Here is a 22,711-nt window from a genome sequence, read left to right as displayed (position 1 = left end):
GGTTTGCTCTGGAAAGAAGAGGCATGAAGGTCAGTCGTAGTAAGACAGAATACATGTGTCTGAACGAGAGGGATCAAGGTAGAAGCGTTAGGTTACAGGGGGCTGAGGTGAAGAAGGTGCAGGAGTTTAAGTACTTGGGGTCAACAGTTCAGTGTGATGGGGAGTGTGGAAAAGAGGTGAAGAGGCGAGTGCAGGCAGGTTGGAGCGGTAGGAGGAAAGTGTCAGGAGTGTTGTGTGACAGAAGAGTGCCAGCAAGACTCAAAGGAAAGGCATACAAGACAGTGGTGAGACCAGCTCTGCTCTATGGGTTAGAGACGGTAGCAGTGAGACAGAGACAAGAGGCTGAGATGGAGGTAGCGGAGATGAAGATATTGAGGTTCTCCTTAGGAGTGACCAGGTTAGACAGGATAAGGAACGAGTACATCAGAGGGACGGCTCATGTTGCCTGTGTTAGCGACAAAGTCAGAGAAGCCAGACTGAGATGGTTTGGACATGTTCAGAGGAGGGATAGTGGATATATTGGTAGAAGGATGTTGGAGATGGAGCTGCCTGGCAGGAGGGCAAGAGGACGGCCAAAGAGGAGATACATGGATGTCTTAACAGGGGACATGAAGTTGGCTAATGTTAGGGTAGAAGATGTCCATGATAGAGTGAGGTGGAAAAGGATGATTCGCTGTGGCGACCCCTGATGGGAAAAGCCGAAAGAGAAAGAAGTGCATGTGTGTTATCTGTAGTGACTCCATTCTGACAGGCATGTGTGCACATGACGCGTCTTTTCTGTAATCACGTGTTCTCCGTACTTACTGGTTGTCTGTACTAATGCACATTCAGTATATTCTCGGGTATATTGGCAGGTGTTCTCTGCACTGATGCACATGTGTTTCCAGCACTGACACACATGTGACATTCTCCATACCGGCCTCCAGCCTGTTGCTTTTGTAAATGCTGCGGTGCTGCAGGCAGGTGCTGTTGTGGCCCCCACACACCATGCAGGCATCATCCTCCTGACCTGAACCCAGGATGGAGTCGCAGCCCGGCTTCTAGGGGACAGCAGGCAAACTGAATCAGTGAACTCTGCTTCGGTGGATGAGACACGCCTACGGCTACTTTAACCTTCAGTCTACCTGTATCACAGAGGAGGCAGCTAAAGAACTCTCATCTTTAAAAAACATCACACACAGGCTGAGAGCCCCATGCACTGATAAGCAGGCGATAACTCACCAGACAGCGTCCGCTCACACACATGACGCCCCCCTCATCGCTGCATGGCGTGCCATCAAGCACATGGCCAAAGTTGTAGTAGAAGTTGTGTCCCAGAGCCATGCAGCTGAGCTCGCAGGGGTTTGAGCCTGCAGAAAGAATCAGTCCCAGTAAAATCCTGTCTGTAATGTTCAGATCAAACATGTCTCATAAGCTTTTACTGTATGATTCTGAAGTCCCTTTGCATTCACACTAAAGTTAACTGCACCAGGGTTCCCTTGCAAGTCAACAGACACCCTCATTCTCAAGAGAGCTTAAGGTGAGCTTTTACACCTGTCATAGCAGGAGGACCATGGGGAGAAACCAGCTCTTGATCCGTCCAAAACCAAACCTGTATTAGGCCAAGACCAAAGCTACCAATGATGGGCCTTCAGAGGTAACAAATGCCTCAACAGAGCAGCTCCCCTGTGAGAACAAGTTAAAAAGCTAAAGGTGATCTGACCTCCATGAAAAGTAGTCCATTTGAAGGAGTTTCCTGCCACCAATGGTCTTTGGTTGAAGACAGCACACTGCATCTCCCTGAAGTCCTGGGATCCAGGAGGACATTCCTGCAGACACAAAGGACCACATGCACCGTCTGACCAATGTTCATCAGCCAAAGCTTCATCAACACATCAACTTCTCTTCATCATCTGTGGTTCCAGCCTCCTCTGAGTTATCTGAAAGATCTCATCAGAGCCTTTAAGTCAAACATGACCAGCTCAGAACCGTGCCCACGCCGGTTCCATCAGAACCATGTCCACATGTGTTCCATCAGAACCATGCCCACGCGTGTTACCGGTACATAAGAACCTTGCCCACGCCTGTTCCATCAGAACCGTTTCCACATGTGTTCCATCAAAACCATGTTCACATGTGTTCCATCAGAACCGTGCCAAAACCCGTTCCATCAGAACCATATCCCACGCGTGTTCCAAAGGAACCGTGCCCACGCCGGTTCCATCAGAACCGTGTCCACATGTGTTCCATCAGAACCATGCCCACGCGTGTTACCGGTACATAAGAACCGTGCCCACGCCTGTTCCATCAGAACCGTTTCCACATGTGTTCCATCAGAACCATATCCCACGCGTGTTCCATCAGAACCGTGCCCACGCCAGTTCCATCAGAACCGTGCCAGAGCCGGTTCCATCAGAACCATATCCCACGCGTGTTCCATCAGAACCGTGCCCACGCCGGTTCCATCAGAACCATGTCCACATGTGTTCCATCAGAGCCGTGCCATTGCCTGTTCCATCAGAGCAATATCCACATGTGTTCCATCAAACCATGCCCACGCGTGTTACCGGTACATAAGAACCGTGCCCACGCCGGTTCCATCAGAACAGTGTCCACATGTGTTCCATCAGAACCGTGCCTACGCCTGTTCCATCAGAACCATATCCCACGCGTGTTCCATCAGAACCGTGCCAAAGCCGGTTCCATCAGAACAATATCCCACGCGTGTTCCATCAGAATCATGCCCACGCCGGTTCCATCAGAACCATATCCCACACCGGTTCCATCAGAACCATATCCCACGGGTGTTCCATCAGAGCCGTGCCAACGTCTGTTCCATCAGAACCATGTCCACGTGTTCCATTAAAACCATGTCCACATGTGTTCCATCAGAACCATGCCCACGCGTGTTACCGGTACATAAGAACGGTACCCACGCCGGTTCCATCAGAACCGTGTCCACATGTGTTCTATCAGAACCGTGCCTACGCCTGTTCCATCAGAACCGTGCCCACACCTGTTCCATCAGAACCATATCCCACGCGTGTTCCATCAGAACCGTGCCCACGCCAGTTCCATCAGAACCGTGCCCACGCCGGTTCCTTTAGAACCATGTCCACACGTGTTCCATCAGAGCCGTGCCATTGCCTGTTCCATCAGAGCAATGTCCACATGTCTTCCACTTTCGGCTTCTCCCATCAGGGGTCGCCACAGCGAACAAGTCGCATGGTAAATTTGGCAATGTTTTACGCCGGATGCCCTTCCTGACGCAACCTTCTCAAACCGGGCTTGGAACCGGCAGAGGTAGAGAAGGGAACAGGGAGCAGCCCGGAGTCGAACCCGGGTTTCACGGACGGAAGGCGCCGCAAACCAGCACGAGCTAAACTGGCTCCAGAGCAATGTCCACATGTGTTCCATCAAAACCATGTCCACATGTGTTCCATCAGAACCGTGTGTACGGAGGTTCCATCAGAACCATGCCAAAGCCTGTTCCATCAGAACCTTGTCCACATGTGTTCCATCAGAAACATGTCTACGCCGGTTCCATCAGAACCATATCCCACGCGTGTTCCATAAGAGCCGCCCTCGCGTATTCCATCAGAACCTTGTCCACATGTGTTCCATCAGAACCGTGTCTACGCCGGTTCCATCTGAACCATGTCCACATGTGTTCCATCAGAGGCGCCCACGCGTGTTCCATCAGAACCATGTCCACATGTGTTCCATCAGAACCGTGTTTACGCTGGTTCCATCAGAACCATGTCCACATGTGTTCCATCAGAACCGTGCCCACGCTGGTTCCATCAGAACCATATCCGACGCTTGTTCCATCAGAACCATATCCCACGCGTGTTCCAGCAGAGCCGTGCCAACGCCTGTTCCATCAGAACCATGTCCACTTGTGTTCCATCAGAACCGTGTTTACGCCGGTTCCATCAGAACCATGTCCACATGTGTTCCATCAGAACCGTGCCCACGCTGGTTCCATCAGAACCATATCCGACGCTTGTTCCATCAGAACCATATCCCACGCGTGTTCCAGCAGAGCCGTGCCAACGCCGGTTCCATCTGAACCATGTCCACATGTGTTCCATCAGAGGCGCCCACGCGTGTTCCATCAGAACCATGTCCACATGTGTTCCATCAGAACCGTGTTTACGCCGGTTCCATCAAAACCATGTCCACATGTGTTCCATCAGAACCGTGCCCACGCCGGTTCCATCAGAACCATATCCCACATGTTTTCCATCAGAGCCGTGCCCACGCCTGTTCCATCAGAACCGTGCCAACGCCGGTTGCATCAGAACTATATCCCACCCGTGTTCCATCAGAACCATGCCCACGCCTGTTCTATCAGAACCATATCCCAGATGTGTTCCATCAGAGCCGCCCTCGCGTGTTCCATCAGAACCATGTCCACATGTGTTCCATCAGAACCATGCCCACGTCTGTTCCATCAGAACCTTGTCCACATGTGTTCCATCAGAGCCGTGCCCACACGTGTTTAATTAGATCTTCTTAGCGTTCTCCTGACAACTGAAGCCCAGCTGTTCTGACTGACCATAACCTGAGCCCCCTCACCCCCAGATGAACTGTACCAGAAAATCTAGGCTTTTCTCTTAGTTTGGTTGTTGGTTTGACCTTTACACTACATTAACCCTTGTTTCTTGTTAGAAAAATTACACTGATTATACTGCGGGTCATTTAATCCCATACCGTGAAAATCCACTCAAACCAGTCAAAAAACTGTTTAAACCTTCTGGAGCTCATGGTTGGTGTGTTAGTCAATGAGATGTCATAAGAAAAGTGACAATAAAAACAAACAGAAAATCCCTCCTCAACTCACACCTTGGTCTCTGGCAGAATCCTGTCCAGATTTTACGCACTATTGAGGACCCAAAATGAGGAGAAGTCACAAAAATGAATGAAGATAAAGAAAGATTAACCAGATCAACACAAAAAGCAAAGTGGGTCAAACTGACCCTTGGGGTCATGTTAGGTCACATATGGGTTAATAATCTCAGCTGTAGTTCATGGAGCAGAAACACTAGAAAAAAACAAATATACACACCTGGGGGGTAATCCAGGAAGCACGTTTAAGCTACCCTGACTCTAACCCTGAACTCTGGCTGAAGTATTTACTCTGCGTATGTCGGTTGCAAAAGACCGATTATGAGTTTGCTGAGATAACCTCATCTCGGTAATTCTGAGTTAATGCACGTGCACAGCAGGTATATAAAGACATTCTCAAAGGATCGCCGATTTCCCAAGTCACCATGGAAACGCGTGGAGAACAAAAGAGAGCGCTATACTTCAGTGAGACGGAGTCTGAGATTTTAATGACGGCGAATGAAGATTATACGTCCATCAAAAAAGTAATACGGCTGCATCATCAGCAAAAGAAAGAGTTTCTGCTTGTAGTAGAAGAACAAACAAAGTAAACGCACGAGTTTCTGATCTTATTTTCATTTTCATTGTGATGTATATATGTATATATATATATATATATATATATATATATATATATATATATATATAACTTGTAAAACTTAAATGAATTGATTCAATTGGTAACAAGTAATAGAGTTAAATTTATTCAACCTAATTTCTTACATCTATCCAATACAATAGTTGTTTATACAACTCAAATTTACATTTTTATCAAACTAAATGTCATATTACTCCAATTCAATTTAATGTTTTTCCATCTTTATTTATTGTACATCGTGAACTATATGTCTAAGTTAGAGGCTGCAGATATTCTCATTTTTATAAAATTAAAATAAATGATACAGTACGGACTTACAATATCAACCATGCATTTAATTTTCATGACTGACTGTAACTTCAGTTCTAATACCACACTCACTCACGCACTAGTGGTGCTAAATAATCTCATCATCCTCTTCCTCCCTCTCACTCATGGTGCAGAAAGAATTAAATATAACAGGGTAAAATAACTTTGCAAAACACAGTAAAACAGCTACAACTAAACACATTTAGACAAAAACCTACACTTGTACCCAAATCCATCCAGACAGGCAAAGGGAATGGTATCCCACAATCCTTTGTGGTGCCGATCTAACAGCAGCACCAAAGTTACACCTACTTTATTGAATTAATTTGAATGAAAGGAAAATAATTGTCTGAAAACTACGTGTTATTTTTAAGCTGACTTAACAAAAATGATTTATCTTAACTGAAGCAAATAATTAAGTTAGATCAAAGTAAAAAAGTTTATCTTTCCAACATCCATATGTGGTCTTATCACCCTCTCACGGTGAAAAAAGTATTATCTGAGCTTCTTCATCCACTAAGTCATCTTCAAATGGACACGCCATGCTGCTTCACCTCTCTGTAAACAAACTAAGCTTCAACTAAACCTGCTCCAGACCAGGTTATGTTCAGAGCATGAGTTGCTATGGGAACCTGACATACCCTGAAACATACCTCTGTTTTTGGTACCGAAAGCTGAGGTTATCCACTTCCTTAGCCTCAAACTTACTGTGGTAACTAGCATAACCTGCTTTTAGTTAGCACCCCAGCGCCCTTCCAACAGCCGGCAGACACACAGGGGTTTGCACCGGTTGGGAGGAAACATAGTGCTAAACGCAAAAACTTAGAGCACCCGAGACTCCACATTAGTAACAGGTTCTCCCCCCCGTCAGCGACACACCCGCTGAACCCTCAACTCTGGTTATTGGCTCTTCTGTAGTTATAAACGTGGAGCTCCCAGCGGCTACAATCAGGTGTTATCCGGGGGCCAGAGTTGGTGACATCGAGGGGAACCTTAGGATGTTAGCTCAGAGTAAGTCTAGGTTCCGTCGAGTCGTGATTCACGCAGGCGGTAATTATGCCCGACGGAGACAATCAGAGGTGGTTAAGTTAAACGTAGCTTCGGTGTGTAAACTGGCTAAGACGATGTCCGACACTGTAATTTTCTCTGGTCCCCTGCCGAACTTAGTGATGAAATGTACAGCCGCTTTTCATCATTTAACCGCTGGCTTTCTAGATGGTGCCCAGAAAACGGCGTTGGTTTTGTGGATAATTGGAGCGCGTTTTCGGGGAAGCCCGGTCTCATGCGGAGAAACGGCGTCCATCCTACTCTGGACCGTGCCGCTCTTCTTTCTAGAAACATTTCTGCTAGCCTTAGTCTGACAACCTGATATCCCAGAGACGAGACCCGGGCGCAGAGCAGCAGTGGAAAACGCTCCTCTGAGCTTCAGTTAGTGCTGGTGCAAAACCCATGCAGGGAAAGTCAAGCAGTTCCTAGCTTTAGCTTATGTGCTGAAAGACAAGTGAAGGGAGCGAGACACAGAAACCTTAAAGTGACAGACAGCAGTACCCACAACCTGAATTATGATGTCATTAAATGTGGTTTATTAAACATTAGATCCATTTACTTTAAGTCTTCTTCCTCCTCTTAGTCAATGAGTTAATTAATGATAACAAACTTAGTCTTCTAGCCTTAACAGAAACTTGCCTCCAGCAGGATGACCATGTTAGACTGAATGAAGCAACCCCCCCACCCACCCCCCCACCCACCCCCCCCGGTTATGCTAACTATCAGAAATCCAGGATTTCAGGGAAAGGAGGTGGTTTGGCAGTAATATCACAGTCTAGCTTACTTCTCAGCCCAAAGTAAAGCATGTTTACAACTCATTTGAGAGCATCATATTGTCTATAAATCACCCAAACAGGAAGACTCGAAAACCAGTTTTACTCATAATTATTTATCGCCCCCCCGGCCCATATTCAGAATTTTTAACTGAGTTTTCCGACTTCCTATCAACTATTGCCTTAGATTCTGATCGAACTATAATATTAGGGGATTTTAATATATATATGTTGATGACCCCAGTGACTGTCTAGGAAAGGCTTTTGCAGCTTTATTAGATGATGTTGGTTTCACCCAAAGTGTGAATGAACCCACTCACTGTCATAAGCACACCCTGGACCTTGTTCTAACCCATGGTATAGAGATCAGCCAGCTGAGTGTCCTTCCTCTTAACCCAATCATTTCTGATCAATTTATGATTACCTTCCAGTTTACACTGGAACATCCTTCTGCCTGCCAGTGAATAAGAAACAGCAACCTTAACTGACCGTTCTGTGTCTGAGTTTAAACTCACAGTTCAGCCAGTACTTAGTGATATTCTGAGAAAATACTCTGAGTCCAGCTCCCATAGCATCAGTCCTAGTATAAATGACCACTTTGTTAATGATGCCTTACAAGCCCTCAGGAGTACACTCGATGTTGTTGCCCCCCTGAAACCTAAGTTCGTCAGACAAAACCGAGTAGCACCGTGGTTTAACGCTGAAACTCGTTCTCTTAAACAAGAAACCCGTAAGTTGGAAAGAGAATGGCGCCGCTTCGGTTCAGAACAGTCTCTGGATATCTGGAAACATAGCCTATTAAATTTTAAAAAAACTCTGCGTAGAGCTAGAAGCCAGTACTATTCAACCTTAATATCAGAGAATGGAAACAATCCAAGATTTCTTTTTAGCACTATTGCTAAATTAACTCGCAGTCAGAGCTCAGTAGAACCACATGTTCCTGTTTCTCTCAGCTCTGATGATTTTCTTACATTTTTTGATCATAAAATCTCAAATATTAGACATAAGTTAAATCAAGTTATTCCTACTATCAGCCCAGAGCAGGCTGAAGCGGTAGAAATGGAGGCATCCATAGAAACCTCTGTAACATTAGACTGCTTCACTGCTGTGGATCAAGCGGAAATAACATCAATTATTACGTCTTCCAATCCTCAACGTGTCTGTTAGACCCAATTCCCTCTAGACTTTTTAAAGAAACTTTTCCCCTAATTAATGATTCCATATTAACAATGATAAATGCCTCTCTGGAAACGGGTTACGTGCCACAGTCTTTTAAATATGCAGTTGTTAAACCTCTTCTGAAAAAGCCCAGTTTGGATCCTAGCATCTTGGCCAACTATAGACCGATATCAAACCTGCCCTTTATTTCTAAAATCCTAGAAAGAGTTGTAGTTAAGCAGCTTTACTGCCACCTACAGGACAACAGCCACTTTGAAGACTTTCAGTCGGGGTTTAGACCTCACCACAGTACGGAAACTGCACTAGTTAGAGTCTCTAATGACTTGTTATGGCCTCAGAAAAGGGACTACTTTCTATTCTGGTCCTGTTGGAACTCAGTGCAGCCTTTGACACTATCGACCACGGTATTTTACTCCATAGACTAGAGCATGACATAGGGATCAGAGGATCTGCTCTCCAGTGGTTTAAATCCTATCTGTCCGATAGGTATCAGTTCGTTAATGTAAATGGCCATTCCTCTCAGTGCACTCGAGTCAACTATGGAGTCCCACAGGGCTCAGTCTTGGGACCCATCCTGTTTACGCTTTATATGCTACCCCTAGGTAACATAATCAGGAAACACAGCATTAATTTTCATTGTTATGCCGACGATACGCAGTTGTATTTATCCATTAAACCTGACCAGAATGACCAGATAGAGAAACTGAACGCCTGCATCAGAGACATCAAGACCTGGATGACAATTAATTACCTCCTCTTGAACCCAGAAAAAACTGAGGTCATTATACTTGGTCCTAAAAACCTCAGAGATGCTCTGTCTGCTCAGATAGTCTCCCTGGATGGCATAAGTATAGCCCCCAATTCCACAGTTAGAAACCTTGGGGTTTTACTTGACCAGGATTTATCATTTAAGGCTCACATATCTCAGGGATGTAGAACTGCCTTTTTTCACCTGCGGAATATTGCTAAGATCAGAAATATACTTTCTAAGAGTGATGCTGAAAAACTCATCCATGCATTTGTTACGTCGAGGCTGGATTACTGTAACTCCTTGTTAGCAGCGTGTCCTAAGAGTTCCTTAAGAAGTCTCCAGCTTGTTCAGAACCCAGCAGCTAGATTGCTATTTATATAGCTGGAACTAGCAGAAGAGATCACATCACTACTGTGTTAGTTTCGCTCCATTGGCTCCCAGTTGATTCCAGAATCAAGTTCAAGATCCTCCTGTTAACCTATAAGGCCTTACATGGTATGGCCCCGTCCTATATTAAGGATCTCATAGTCCCTTACCATCCAAGTAGAACACTTTGCTCCCAAAATGCAGGACTGCTTGTGGTTCCTAGAATTAGTAAAAGTACGGTTGGAGGTAGAGCGTTTAGCCACCAAGCCCCTGTCTTATGGAATAAACTCCCAGCTCATGTAAGACAGGCCGACACAGTTTCTACATTCAAAGTTAGACTTAAAACATTCCTCTTTGGACAGGCTTATTGTCAGACTAGTTAGTATTCAGAGATTATTTAACTTAATGTTAATTTGTTTAAATTAAACTTAATAGTAACTATTTCTTTTAAAAGGCTGCTAGAAGTTGAAGCTGGGGTAACTATGGTGCACTGGGGTTCTGTCCTCTTTTCTCTTCTACTTCTACCCTTCCCCTCTTCTTTATTCTTGATCATAATTTATCATTTAGTTCTCCATGCCTCTGTTTGGTGCAGTGCGATTCATGTATTGTCCCTCTTTTCCTCTCCCCTCCTGGGGAGTGGGAGTGCTTCCAGACTCCAGTTGGCTCATCCGTGCTCCAGTTCCTGACCGTTTACCTCGTCTCTGCTCCTGCTCCTACACCTGGCTGTGGATCCTGTCTCCGGCTCAACTCGCGCCTTTGACTGTCCCCACAACCACGGCTGGATGAAGCTCGTCTGCTGGACTTTATATATGTAGTTGTAGATTTAGATAAGTTAATTCTTCTCTAAGAGTTCTGGTACATCGCCTGTCCGTCCTGGGGGAGGATCCCTCCTTCATGTGGGCACCCCTGAGGTTTCTTCGTTTTTTCCGGAATCCGGTTTTTGGGGAGTTTTTCCTTACCACGAAGGGGGGTCTAAGGGCAGGGATGCCAGTATAGCTTAGTTAGTTTGTTAGTTCATTTTAGTATTTTCCTATTGAACTCTTAGTATTCGTGATCCTTTTGAGTTCATGTTTTACTTCGAAACCCATCGAGACGACTGTTGTTGTGATTTTAGGCTACACAAATAAAATTGAATTGAATTGAATTTTTGGAAAACCGCCCTGGACCCAAACAAACACACATACTCTCATATGCATTTATGAACACACAGGCACACACACACAAAAACAGGAAAACACGCACACAGACATACAGACAAAAGATGCACGCACAGACATGCAAACAGAAATACTCAGGAACTTACACAAACAAACACAAACATACAATCATGAACATACATATTCGCACAACCACAACCAAACACAGAGAATAACATAAACAAACATTTAATAAAGGGAAATACACAAAAACACATGTTCACAAGCATATTTGCACAGACAAAAAACAAATAAACACCCATAAAAATCAACAACAGCATGAAAACAAACACAAATTCACACATGTCAAACACATAATGGTAAACAAAACAAAAAAACACACGGAATCACTTGCAAAATTGCACATAAACAAAAAATACACCCACACAGAGACAAAAATACACACAAACACTAAAACATGTGCAAACATACATACAAATACAAGGATACATATGTACACAAACACACAGCCTCTTAGTTGTATCAGTCTTGAGTCTTATTTCTTAAAATAGTTTAGATGGACTTTAATTACCTCCCTCACGCCCACACACACAACCCCCCATCAGTGAAACCTTAATTAACCCCCCCACGCACACACAAACACAACCCCCCAGCACTGAAACGCTCTATCACACTTAGCTGGAGGAGTGACCTTGGTGTTGCAGATCTTGTATTGTCTGGGCTCTCCTGCACACGGTCTTCCCACCAAATTCCTGGAAGAGAAAACTGTGATGAGAAGCTGTACTGAAGAAATGTCAAAGACGTTCTCAGGTCATCTCCACACCATGTCTCCAGACCTGAAGGAAGGAGGGAACATTGGACATTTCAACCTCGTCTGAAGACGATGTGGTTCAAAAAGCTGTGGGACGCTTTACAAAACTATCAGGCAGATTCATGCACTCCTTTTTGAAGCAGAAGCCCCGCCCACTTGGTGTTTGGCTCGAATAGACAACAGTAGGTATGTAAAAGACACGTAACAAAAAAATCTATCAAGTACCAGCAGTATGAGTTGAAAACCACAGAAACAAACAAGATTGTGTTGGTAAAAAAGTATCAAATCGATTGGGAACAAATGGCTTCAGGCAAACTTTGACGGCTTCTCTTCCTGTTTTGTCTCTACTGTCTTTGCTTTTTATGGACATGTGATGCAAACAAAGACGTCCAATCACAAGCTTGCTTCTACCAAGTCGGGGTAATTACAAGTGGCTGAACCACAGCGAGTGACGAGAGTTGTGTTCACTAAACCTATAACCCTTTTTTTCCACAGCCACACAAATAATACCCAAATAAATTAATAAGACAAACTCTTCATGCATAAATAACAAAACAGTCCAAAAGACTCAAAATGCAGTTTTGATGTTTGAAGCTGTTATATAGACATTTTCTTTTGGCAGTAAGAAAAAAAAATGTTTCTCTGTTAAAAAAGCATTATTGTAAGTGTTCGTCTCACCTGGTTATGCAGGTGCGTGTTCGCACGGAGGCTCCTCCCCCGCAGGTGCGAGAGCACACAGACCAGCCGCTCCACGGCAACCACTCGTTTCTGAGGTGGAGCTGCCGTCGTGCGCGCAGAGGACGACCCAACAACGTCTCTGCAGACAGATGCCACGAAGCCACCAGAGACACCTGAGGAGGAAGAACAAAACAAAAAGGAACCTGTATCTCCTCATCCAGGGAGAACCGAGGCCTGGAGAACGAGCCTGAACTGCTGCATCTCACGTTTGCAGAGTTGGGATGGGGGCAACGGCTCACCGATGTTGCCAAAGGAAGCTGCTGCTGCAAAGTCTTCCAACAGATCAAACGCACTAACAGTCTACCTGTTCCATCTGACACGGAGATGAGCTCAACAAACGCTCTTTTCTACTTTCAAGTTAACAATATGTTGTAAAGAAAACATTTAGGGTATTGAATGTGAAAAGAAGCTCAACAACACAGATAGAAACACTGAAACCAAAGAGGTTTTCAGCTGAGTAGAAAATGATTAATCCTGATGAGGGAAATGCGACTGCAGCAGCTTCCAGCTGTATAAAATGAAACAGTTTCCTCAAAAACTGTGCAAATAAAGGAGAGATTAGCTTTAGTCTCTCACTGTCTCAAAGGTGTGGATCAATGCTTGACCTTTAAGTAAATCTTTAATACGGAACCCTGAAATCCAGAATAACATAGTCAATAAATAGATTACACAATACTTAGATTTGATATAGAAATATGGATTAGAGGTAAACCTCTTTAAACATTTGGGTTGGAATCAGAATCGTTTGTAAAGTTGCAGATTTGTAGGAGGATTTGATTGATGGTAGATCACAGAGCTTAAGAGAACAAAAGTGACAGTTTGGCCATGTCTGATCTTAGTCAAAAAAGTATGAAAATGAATCTTTTTTCATACAGTTAAAAAACCTGTTTACATGAGTTTTTGAGCGCCTTCATGTGTTGTTCTCTGCTTTGATTCCTCTGAAGGCCAATGCTTTTTTCTGCCCGTTAGCTGATAATTGCCCATAGTTTCAGTTTTCCGGAAGACTTGATTGAACTAAGACTCAAAGTGTTTTTTAGATCAAAAGGCCCCCGTCTCAGGTAGTCATCCCCATCCTAACCACAGGAATTGTGCGATGATCCGTATCGATGTGGCTGCCTGACTCACGTTCTGCAGGGTGGAGATGCAGCTTGGAGCGACCAGCAGCAGGACCAAGGTCAGAACCCGCCAAAGAACGGACTTTCTGGGAACACAGAGAAGCAAACGTCGTCAGTCTGCTTGTGACGTGATCCCACCCTTCCTGTTTCAGAGTGTACCTGCAAGAGAACAGCTGCTGTGGAGAGGCACTATGTTAAGTCATTGACAAGAGCCACACACAAGTAAGACCCCACCGTAGGATTCTGTGATTGAACATCAAGATCAGGACCCCCCCCCCTGTCTCCCTGTCCTCATGTCCAGCAGGTTCCCTTCACTCCCTCACCCCCGGTCCAAACGCAGAGACACGGAGAGGTCCTGACTGCATGAATGAGCGCTCTCAGCTAACTCTGCTGCGTGTCTTATGCTTGAAATCACTGGATTCTCACTTACTCTGTTTATGGAAACCCTTCAATTATAACATATTACATGAATGGATGGATGGATGGATGCTTGGCTAAATACTAAAAACTTCATTAGAACTAGCGACAACTGTGGTTGATAAGTAACATGAAGCTCCACTCACAAACAGAACTTTCAAAAAGAATAAATGTCAGAAATATTGGCATGTTCCACATTCATGTACCACATCTTTACACACAGTTACACACAGTCATTGGAACAGTTAGAGCTCAAGTTTAGCATTTCTGCAGAAGAAGCTGAAACAGAATTTTTCTAACTTTGAGTCTTTTCCCAGATCTCTCCTTGAACATACAGGGTGCCATTGTTGCTATGTCCTTTCTTTGCCCATTTTTAGTGCTCTATAGGACAGGCTAAGCCAAACGTTGGCATTGATTTTAATAGGGAACATCTACCTCACTTCCAGGTGGGTCGTAATGTCTCTCATTATTTTAGCCTTCACTCTGAACCAGTAGCTACATTTTTCTCATCCATTACAATCATGTTTTTATTTTTGAATTCATAGATCTGCATAGATGCCTCTGCATTCTAGATGGTTTCTTCGGCCCTCCTCCACCCTGTTCTCCACCTGGACCAATGCTTTGACATGTTCCAACCACCATCAGCGTCTAGGGTCTGGGGTTAATTCATGAATTGTCCAAGTTTATCCCAAAGACTTGGAGGGAATTTAGACTGGAAAAGTCTATTTGGTCCAGCATTGGCCAGAAATTATGAGGGCGGAGCAAAATAATGAGAGAGAAAAGGATGCAAGTCCTGCGCTGTCCAGGATTGTTCACTTATTCAAACTTTACATTTCTCTAAACAATTCTGAAAGTCTGTATCAACGCCAGGGACAACACTTTTTTATGTCTATATCAGTGTTTTTCAACCAGTGTGCCGCGGCACATTAGTGTGCCGTGGGAGATGGTCAAGTGTGCCGTGAGAAATTGCCCTCATTAACTGATCTAAAAGCAATTACCATCTCCAGGAAATCAGCTCTTTGTTCATCCAAATAGGCCCTGATAAAACACTGAGAAGTTAAGAATATGAAATATCATAAAATTATTTTTTCTTTGTGTTTATATGATTCTATTAAAGACATTTTGATAAGAATAACGGGATAGCGCGATTTAGCTGCAGCTATAAGTGTGTAAGGAAAAGTCCCGCCCCTTTAACTGTCTCCACCAATCATTCTTGAAGGCTTAATCACATGTCATCAGTCTGACCAATCAGAAGTGGTTAAAGTATTCACTTCCTTGTTTCGATTTAGCACAAAAAAGTCTCTCTGTTCTAACAAAAATACCAGCTAAAGCTCGTCTTTAGCGGTGTAGCTTTCCACAGAATCTGGTATCAGACTGTGGAACAAGTGAACAAAACCATGAAGCTCAAAGACGCTGGTCTTTCTGCGGTCGGCGGATTACGGGCACTACATCTCCCATGATGCAGTAAAGTGTCTGTATTAGCGCACAATGAATCTCTCCTCTTAACGTCTTAAAACAACGAACACACATCAAACAGTTTTTGAATCTTTTGACTTAATTTTTAATACATCTTTTAGAAAAAACAGCTGCAGTTTCCAGCTTTTTCTGCAACAATTATCATAAAAATGCATGTGAGATTGCAGAGCGGCTGTAGATCAATACAGACTGAGCTTTTTCTTTTTTATTTATTTATCTATTTTTTTGGATGCTGGTGTGCCGCAGGATTTTTGTCAAGGTTAAAGTGTGCCGTGGCTCAAAAAAGGTTGAAAAACACTGGTCTATATGACATAAACACCAAATGTTTATGACATGCATGCATGCACAATCTATCTCATAACCACTTTTGCACTACTGCCACTATCATACCATGTCAATCTTATTCTGTTTTTGTACATTTGTTGATGTTTTTATAGTTTGTACATTAGATTATTGTTATTATTATTATTATCGTTTTGTTTATGCTTTTGGGCTGTTTTCACCGTGAATTGAGAGTAAGGACAATTAAACTGTGCTGTATATCATGTGTTTACCATACATTGACAATAAAGTTGACTTGGACTTGTCTAGTATATAACAATTTTTCCAGTTTCCAGATTCCACAAGAGTTTCAAACCTCATCTGTGGATCAAACATTTCTATGCTCGACCCCCCCCAACAGCCTTGGTCTGATTCTACCTCCTCAATTTCCTCCCTTAGATTTTCTTTATCTTCCATCATCCACTCCTCACTGGCCTCTAGCCTTGTTCCCTCCCTGTTTTAAAACTGCAGCGTCTATTTTCTCCTATAATGAAAAAGCCCAGCTCAGAGTTTAATCATCTGTCTACAACCAACATTATCTTGGTTGCATCTTAACTCCACCCCCACCCAAACCGAACCTAAAAAAACCTTTATGAACCATTCTAGTCTGGTTTTTGTCCCAAACACAGTACTGACGCTGGCCTCATTTCTCGTTGCTGGAGAAGACGAGATGAGCAATACGCTGAGCTCAAAATGGTCCCCACGGTTGGCTCTGGTGGGGGAGGAGCAACAGTCTGGACAGGCATCCCCAGTCAGAGCAAAACTCATTTGGTTATTGTTGGTGGTCCAATCAGTGCACGGTTTTACCGCAGAGACACTGTAGAACACGTGTCAAACTCAAGGCCCGGGGGCCACATTTGGCCCCCGGGCCTTGAGTTTGACACGTGTTCTATGTGGCCCCCGAGAGCAAGAACGTTTTTAATTTCTTTAAAAAACTGTTTTAGTCGATTACATATTATTGATGTGTCCCTGCTGTACTTATTCAATGTTTGCAGGTCTTCTGTGTGTATGTAGACAAATTGTTGTCATCAAACCATCAGTTGGATGCAAAGTTGTGTTCAGCCTTTTTTTGTAAAATGTTACGCGTTTTAGCTCAGTTTTATGTTATTTTTCTTTATTCAATTGGACAGCTTGATCCGTTATTACTGGAGTTATGCGGGTTTTAATAAGCGGACAAAATGTAAAAGGATCTATGCTAGAGTAACAAGCAAACATATGTTTTCTGTGCAACTGTAATCAAAAAATTATAATAAAGAAATAATGAGTTATTTAACATCAATGAGTTGGTACATTTATTTTTCATTACATTTAGTTACATGTATAAGTTATATCTGCCTCTTTAAGGACAGCCGCTATGCCGATGTGGCCTTCAGTGAAAATGAGTTTGACACCTCTGCCATAGAACCATCAATACCACCAGAACCCCCCAAACGTTCTGTTCATGGATGATACTGCTCCACCACATGGTGCCAGAATTGTCACAGCTGGACTTCAGGAAGTGGGAGTGGCTCATTTGGTCTGGTCAGCAATGACCCCTGACCTGAACCCTGGAAGTGCAACACCCCCCATTGCAAACAATGGTCTGTAGGCGTTTCCTTTAACTGATGACATGAGTGTCTGATCAAACTTCTGGTGCTGTTGCAGCAACAAGCTGAGTTGGTTTAGATCTACTTTGATGCAGGGCACAGCTAGTCCCTTCCTCCCTCCCACTCCCAGGTTAGTAAGTTCCTCAGCTCTTCCCTTAAGACGTTTCCCCTCCCATCCTGGGTAGGGCTTCCATCAGAGGCGCAGAGTCTGCTGATTAGGAATGCCAAAGACATCTGCTTGACGGTTTGGGATTCTGCCAGGACAAACCTCAGAAGTTCCCATTGTGGTAATCAGCAAAGATAAGCATTTCCACTCCACTTGTCCTTGAAGTTGCTGTCTCCATAGGCATCAGGTGTTCTGTCTGATTTTGTTTAAGAGCCCCCATTCGCCTTCCAGCCTACCCAGAGGGGCCTCAGGCTTCACTTCCTGAAGAGCATTTTCTGAAAGGCAGCTTCACGTAAGCCAAGCCGCTCCTCCAACGTGAGCAGCTCCTGTCAGACTCAAACTTCATGAATAATGCACGGAAGGGGTGGTGGGGGTGGGTTTTTTTTTTTACCAAAAATGCTGTCAGTATTCCTTTACAGACTTTCTGATTGTTGCACTTCAGAAAATGATGGAAGAAATGTCAACAGCGTCGGCACAGAAATGAGTTAAGAAGAACCTAATAAACACCTGGATAGAGACTCAGAGTGGAGCTTTTTCCTGCACTTTAGTTCAAATCAAACAGAAAGTACTATATAATCGCTATATTATCATCTTTTGCTGCTGATAACAGACATGTGGAAGATAAGAATACTCTTAAAGACAACTTTGGCTTCAGCTCAACGATGGACTTGGTCCAGGAACAGTCAGCGTCACAGTGTGGTGAAGGGGGACAGTTGCTGACCTCAACAGCGGAGGTGCAACTCCAAATCCAGCCACATGTCTTCCACTGATGAAGACGAGCTTGCAGTGGCCTGTTCAGTGTTTCTTAAGGCTCTAGACACTGAGACAGTTTGGTTTCTCTCTGGAACATCCTACCTTCCTTTGTCTTCCACACCCTTCTGCTGACTTCAGACTTTTCTTTGGTTGTTCCTCTTGCAGGTTGCATAGATGTTCCCTCCAAACTGGTGCTGCTCCGTGTCCCAGCAGAGAAGCTCACCAAGCCTCTGGCTGAGAGACGTCCTCGTCTCTTCAGTGTATCCAGCAGAGCGAGTGCAGAACTGCCTTACATCTTTAGCAGTTTCTTAGTTTGGAGCCATTCTGTTCATCAACGGTCCAAATTCACTGAAGACATTGTCAGCAAAATATGGGTAATGAGGCCACTCTACTGCATCTCACACACAAGAAAGAAATGAAACATGGATGTTTTTCTAAATAAACGTGTTCATTCAAAGCTCACACTTTGTGTCTTTAGATGTTTTCTGTGATGGAGGGTCATGCTAATGAACCAACATTTTGTGCTGGTTAGTAATTATGGTTATGCAAGTACCTAGAAAACATCAACATCCCAGTGGTCTTTTAATTGGGATTGTGACGTTTTTGAACAAAATCCAAAAGTCTGCAAAATGGCAGGAGTTGGTGGGGGGGGGGGGGGGGGGACTAGAAAAACCAAGAGGTTCATGGATCTATTTGTCTGGGGAAGCATCAGAATGGAGTGGAACAGTGTTCACTATGTCACCAATTTTTCAAACTACGTTTTTTCCTCTGCTCTTGTCTTACAACATCTTGAAGACAGAAATCCTCCAAATGTTGTTGATTTTGTTCTGCAGCATCAGAAAAATGAGCATTAACAACACCAGGAGCAGCGTTTCCATTGGTGTGGGTCTTTAACAAGTATTCCACCTGCATCCTGCCTGACTGTCATCACTACTGGAAATAAAAGTTCACTACGTTTCCCATGAACACTTTGATGTCCATCCCTCTGATATTTGCGTACGGGGGTAAAAGTACACGGCGGGGCGTTCACAGGGATGAGAATGGAAGTGAAACATTAAAAAGGTGAGTGTTTAGTTTTAAACACTAAGGAAATGACAGAACTGAATGTAATTATTGTTGCTGTTTTACTCATTTCCATCTACTCTAAAATGCTGGTTAGCGCTCTTGCCTCACAGCGAGAACCTCCGGGTTCAAATCCTGTCTGTGTGTGGAGTTTGCATGTTCTCATTGGGTTATGAAAATGGATGGATGGATGCTCAATACTCTGAAATCTTCAAATACTCTACAATACTATTATCATCATTTATGATCTGGACTTTATTTTTTTTTATTACATTCGGAGAGTAGAAATTCCAGTAGACTGGTAGCTTTAGAAACCTACCGGTCTTATTGAGAACTGATGGCTGCTGCTGGACTTCTTTGTTCTCTAAGCATCGATCAGGGATTGGCGTTTTCTCTGCTCTCTCTGCTGCACACTAACAGATGTTCCTGTATTTTATGGGTTTGTCTCTTTCCTGTTCTCTCAGATTCTAACCATTGACAGCAGGTGCCCCCCCCCCCCCTCTATTATTGAATCTGGTTCTGGTGGGAGTTTCCCCCTGACTGTCCATCTAGAAGGACTTTTCCCTCCACCGTGGCCTTTGGCTCGCTCTCAAAAAGGCTCCTCTGTGATCTGCTTGTTCCTCTTATGGGCTGTGATTAAAACCTCTTCAATGCAGGGATTTTACTGGAGCGACCTGGACAGAAGTGGTTTTCCAGAACCAGAAGGAATTCAGCCTAGTTTGTTGCTTTGTGTCTATTGTGTAACACTTTGAGACAACGTGTTTGTCTGGCGATTTAAAAATAAACTGCCATGATTTGACAGGCAGAGAGACAGTGTAACACAATCTGTAGCAGCTTCAGCAGCAGCGGTGAGCCCCGCTGCGCCCTCCCCACCCTGATTTATATCTCTGCCGTTAGTCTGAACTCACAAACCTTCCTTCAACACGCCCACGCAGACAGGTAGCGCTCGCATTCCCACCCTGTACAAACAAACTGCTGCTTTGGTGTTGTCTCACTCACAAGCTGCAGCTCAGAATATGACCTCTGACCTCGGCCAATGTATGGGTCACCTCCATGCTGGAGACACCCTGTGATATTTCTTCAAAGGTTTTGTGCAACCAGCCTGTTTGCAAAGTCAGAGCTTCAGCCAATCAAGGGCCTGGCCTGACCTCTGACCCTGTCGGACTAACCCATCCAGCTGTGGGGGTGTCAGGTCCTGAGAGAATGAGAAAAGGTTTTTCTCTGATGATTCTGCTGTCAGAACATCTGTACTCAGATGAGGCCGATCAAAGCCTTTGGAAATCTGTGACTTGACCGTTTTTCCCTCAGCAGCTGCTCACATGAACCAACGCCAAAGGAACCGGTTCCATTCTGACCCAGTGGAGCGCTGCCCACATTGGACTGCGACTGTGGCAGGAGCCGCCACTCCCCACACGGCGGGACGGAGCACATGCACAGAGGACACCTCTGCATCAGGTTGCTGCTCCCGCTCCACTCACAGGATCCAGCAGGAAGGCTCACGAGGTGCAGAACCACAAAGTTCAGACCTGGATCAGCACCAACAAGACCCCCCCCCCCCTCTCTGGAATAAAGGTCATAGATTCTCCGCATCAGAACCTGAAAACGTTCTGCTGACAAGAAAAGTGTGCAGGTTCACTTATAGCAGCAAAGTCCACAGCTGTCGTCAAGTTTGAGCTGTAAAGTCTTATCGTCCTGAAACCGTTCAGCTAGACGGGTAAAAACATCCACCACCAAACCTGTCTGTCTGCTCCTCTGTCTGTCTGTCTGTCTGTCTGTCTGTCTGTCTGTCTGTCTGTCTGTCTGTCTGTCTGTCTGTCTGCCTGCCTGCCTGCCTGCCTGTCTGTCTGTCTGTCTGTCTGTCTGTCTGTCTGTCTGTCTGTCTGTCTGCCTGCCTGCCTGCCTGCCTGTCTGTCTGTCTGTCTGTCTGTCTGTCTGTCTGTCTGTCTGTCTGTCTGTCTGTCTGTCTGTCTGTCTGTCTTCTCCTCTGTCTGTCTGTCTGTCTGTCTGTCTGTCTGTCTGTCTTCTCCTCTGTCTGTCTGCCTGTCTATCTGCAGTGGAATGGTTCCAGCACAGATTCACTCTGGCTGCAGATTCTCCTGCATTCTTCAGGATGGTGGAGGTCTGACTGTTGTTTGCTGCTGTTCCTGCAGCTTCTGTCTGAGCTGTGAAAAACTCAGAGGACCTCTAACCTGCTGGGGGGGGGGGGGGGGGGGGGGGGGGCAGGCATCGGTTCTGTGCTCAGAATCAGCCGAACTGACAAGTAGAGACAGAAGCTGCAGAGAGGGAAGCAGAAGTCAGCCTGATCAAACATGAGCGCGTTATTTATAGCAGCAGATGAGGGCCGTGCAGCAGCAGGATGTGTGGAATGCAGAGGCAGCAGTCCAGACACGACAGACCCACCCGGGACCAAACATCTGCCGCAGGTGTCCCGCGCGCGCACACCGGACCGTCCCGCAAACCGTTTCCCGCCGTACTGGAATGTCGCACCTTCACCCTCACAAACGGCTCCGTCAATATTTGGAGCAGCGCAGACGGCGTCCCACAGCGCAGGAATGTCTCACCTGGTGACGGTCTGCGCGCAGGACATGCTGCTTCCTGGATCAGTCAGGCAGCTTTAATCCGGATCACACCGTGGAGCGGAGCGGTTCCGACGCACAGAGCCGGCGCGTGGACTTCAGAGCCAGTACCACCCATGACCTGACTGACTGCACCCCCACCACCACCTCGCGCTCCCGATAACCATTTAGGAAGAAGTTTTCTGCGCCTCGCCGCCGCGCAGTTCCTCCATCCTCCGCGGTTGGTGTTCGGTTCACAGCTGAACCGGGACTCCCCTCCGCCCGCGGTTCCGTGCGCGTCCGGGCAGCGCAAGTGCGTGAGGAGCGCGATGGCGCCTGCTGTTTGTGTGACCTTCTCCTCCACCTGAGCGCGGCATTCCTGCCGTGAACGCGCCTCTGTCCTCCAATCAGAGCCCAGCAGAAGTTTCTCAGCTGTGGTTCTAGTAGAAGGAGCTGAACCCAAACCCTCCTGGTAGAACCAAGACCTGCAGAACCAAAAACAACAGTCAAGAACCAGCAGACAAAGAGCTGCATATTTTCTTTAAGACAAGTTTCCTGCAGATGTTTTTTCTTTCTTTTTATGTTCCTGCCACAAAAAAGTTCTTCCTGTTTCCTTCTTCAGCATCCCTGCAGATATTCTACCTGCAGAGGTTCTTCCTCCA

General features: G+C 45.1%; 1 protein-coding gene across 1 annotated transcript in view; it reads right to left on the bottom strand.

The window, feature by feature from the left end:
• adamtsl5 (ADAMTS like 5) overlaps nt 1-22,375 on the bottom strand; it is a 31,123-nt gene extending 8,748 nt beyond the window's left edge. The window contains exons 1-7 of the mRNA XM_020711523.2: nt 22,056-22,375; nt 13,724-13,799; nt 12,539-12,711; nt 11,741-11,801; nt 1,703-1,808; nt 1,222-1,349; nt 917-1,040 (exon numbers count right to left, since the gene is read on the bottom strand). Coding sequence (XP_020567182.1) covers nt 917-1,040; nt 1,222-1,349; nt 1,703-1,808; nt 11,741-11,801; nt 12,539-12,711; nt 13,724-13,799; nt 22,056-22,081 — 694 coding nt within the window. The 5' untranslated portion in view covers nt 22,082-22,375. The remainder of the gene's footprint in view (nt 1-916; nt 1,041-1,221; nt 1,350-1,702; nt 1,809-11,740; nt 11,802-12,538; nt 12,712-13,723; nt 13,800-22,055) is intronic.
• Nucleotides 22,376-22,711: the final 336 nt, after the last annotated feature.

Source organism: Oryzias latipes, chromosome 3 (assembly GCF_002234675.1).
Source record: "Oryzias latipes chromosome 3, ASM223467v1".
In the NCBI taxonomy this organism is placed as follows: Eukaryota; Metazoa; Chordata; class Actinopteri; order Beloniformes; family Adrianichthyidae; genus Oryzias; species Oryzias latipes.
Note: the sequence above shows the minus strand (reverse complement) of the source record. Positions and strands in the feature narration are given on the sequence as shown.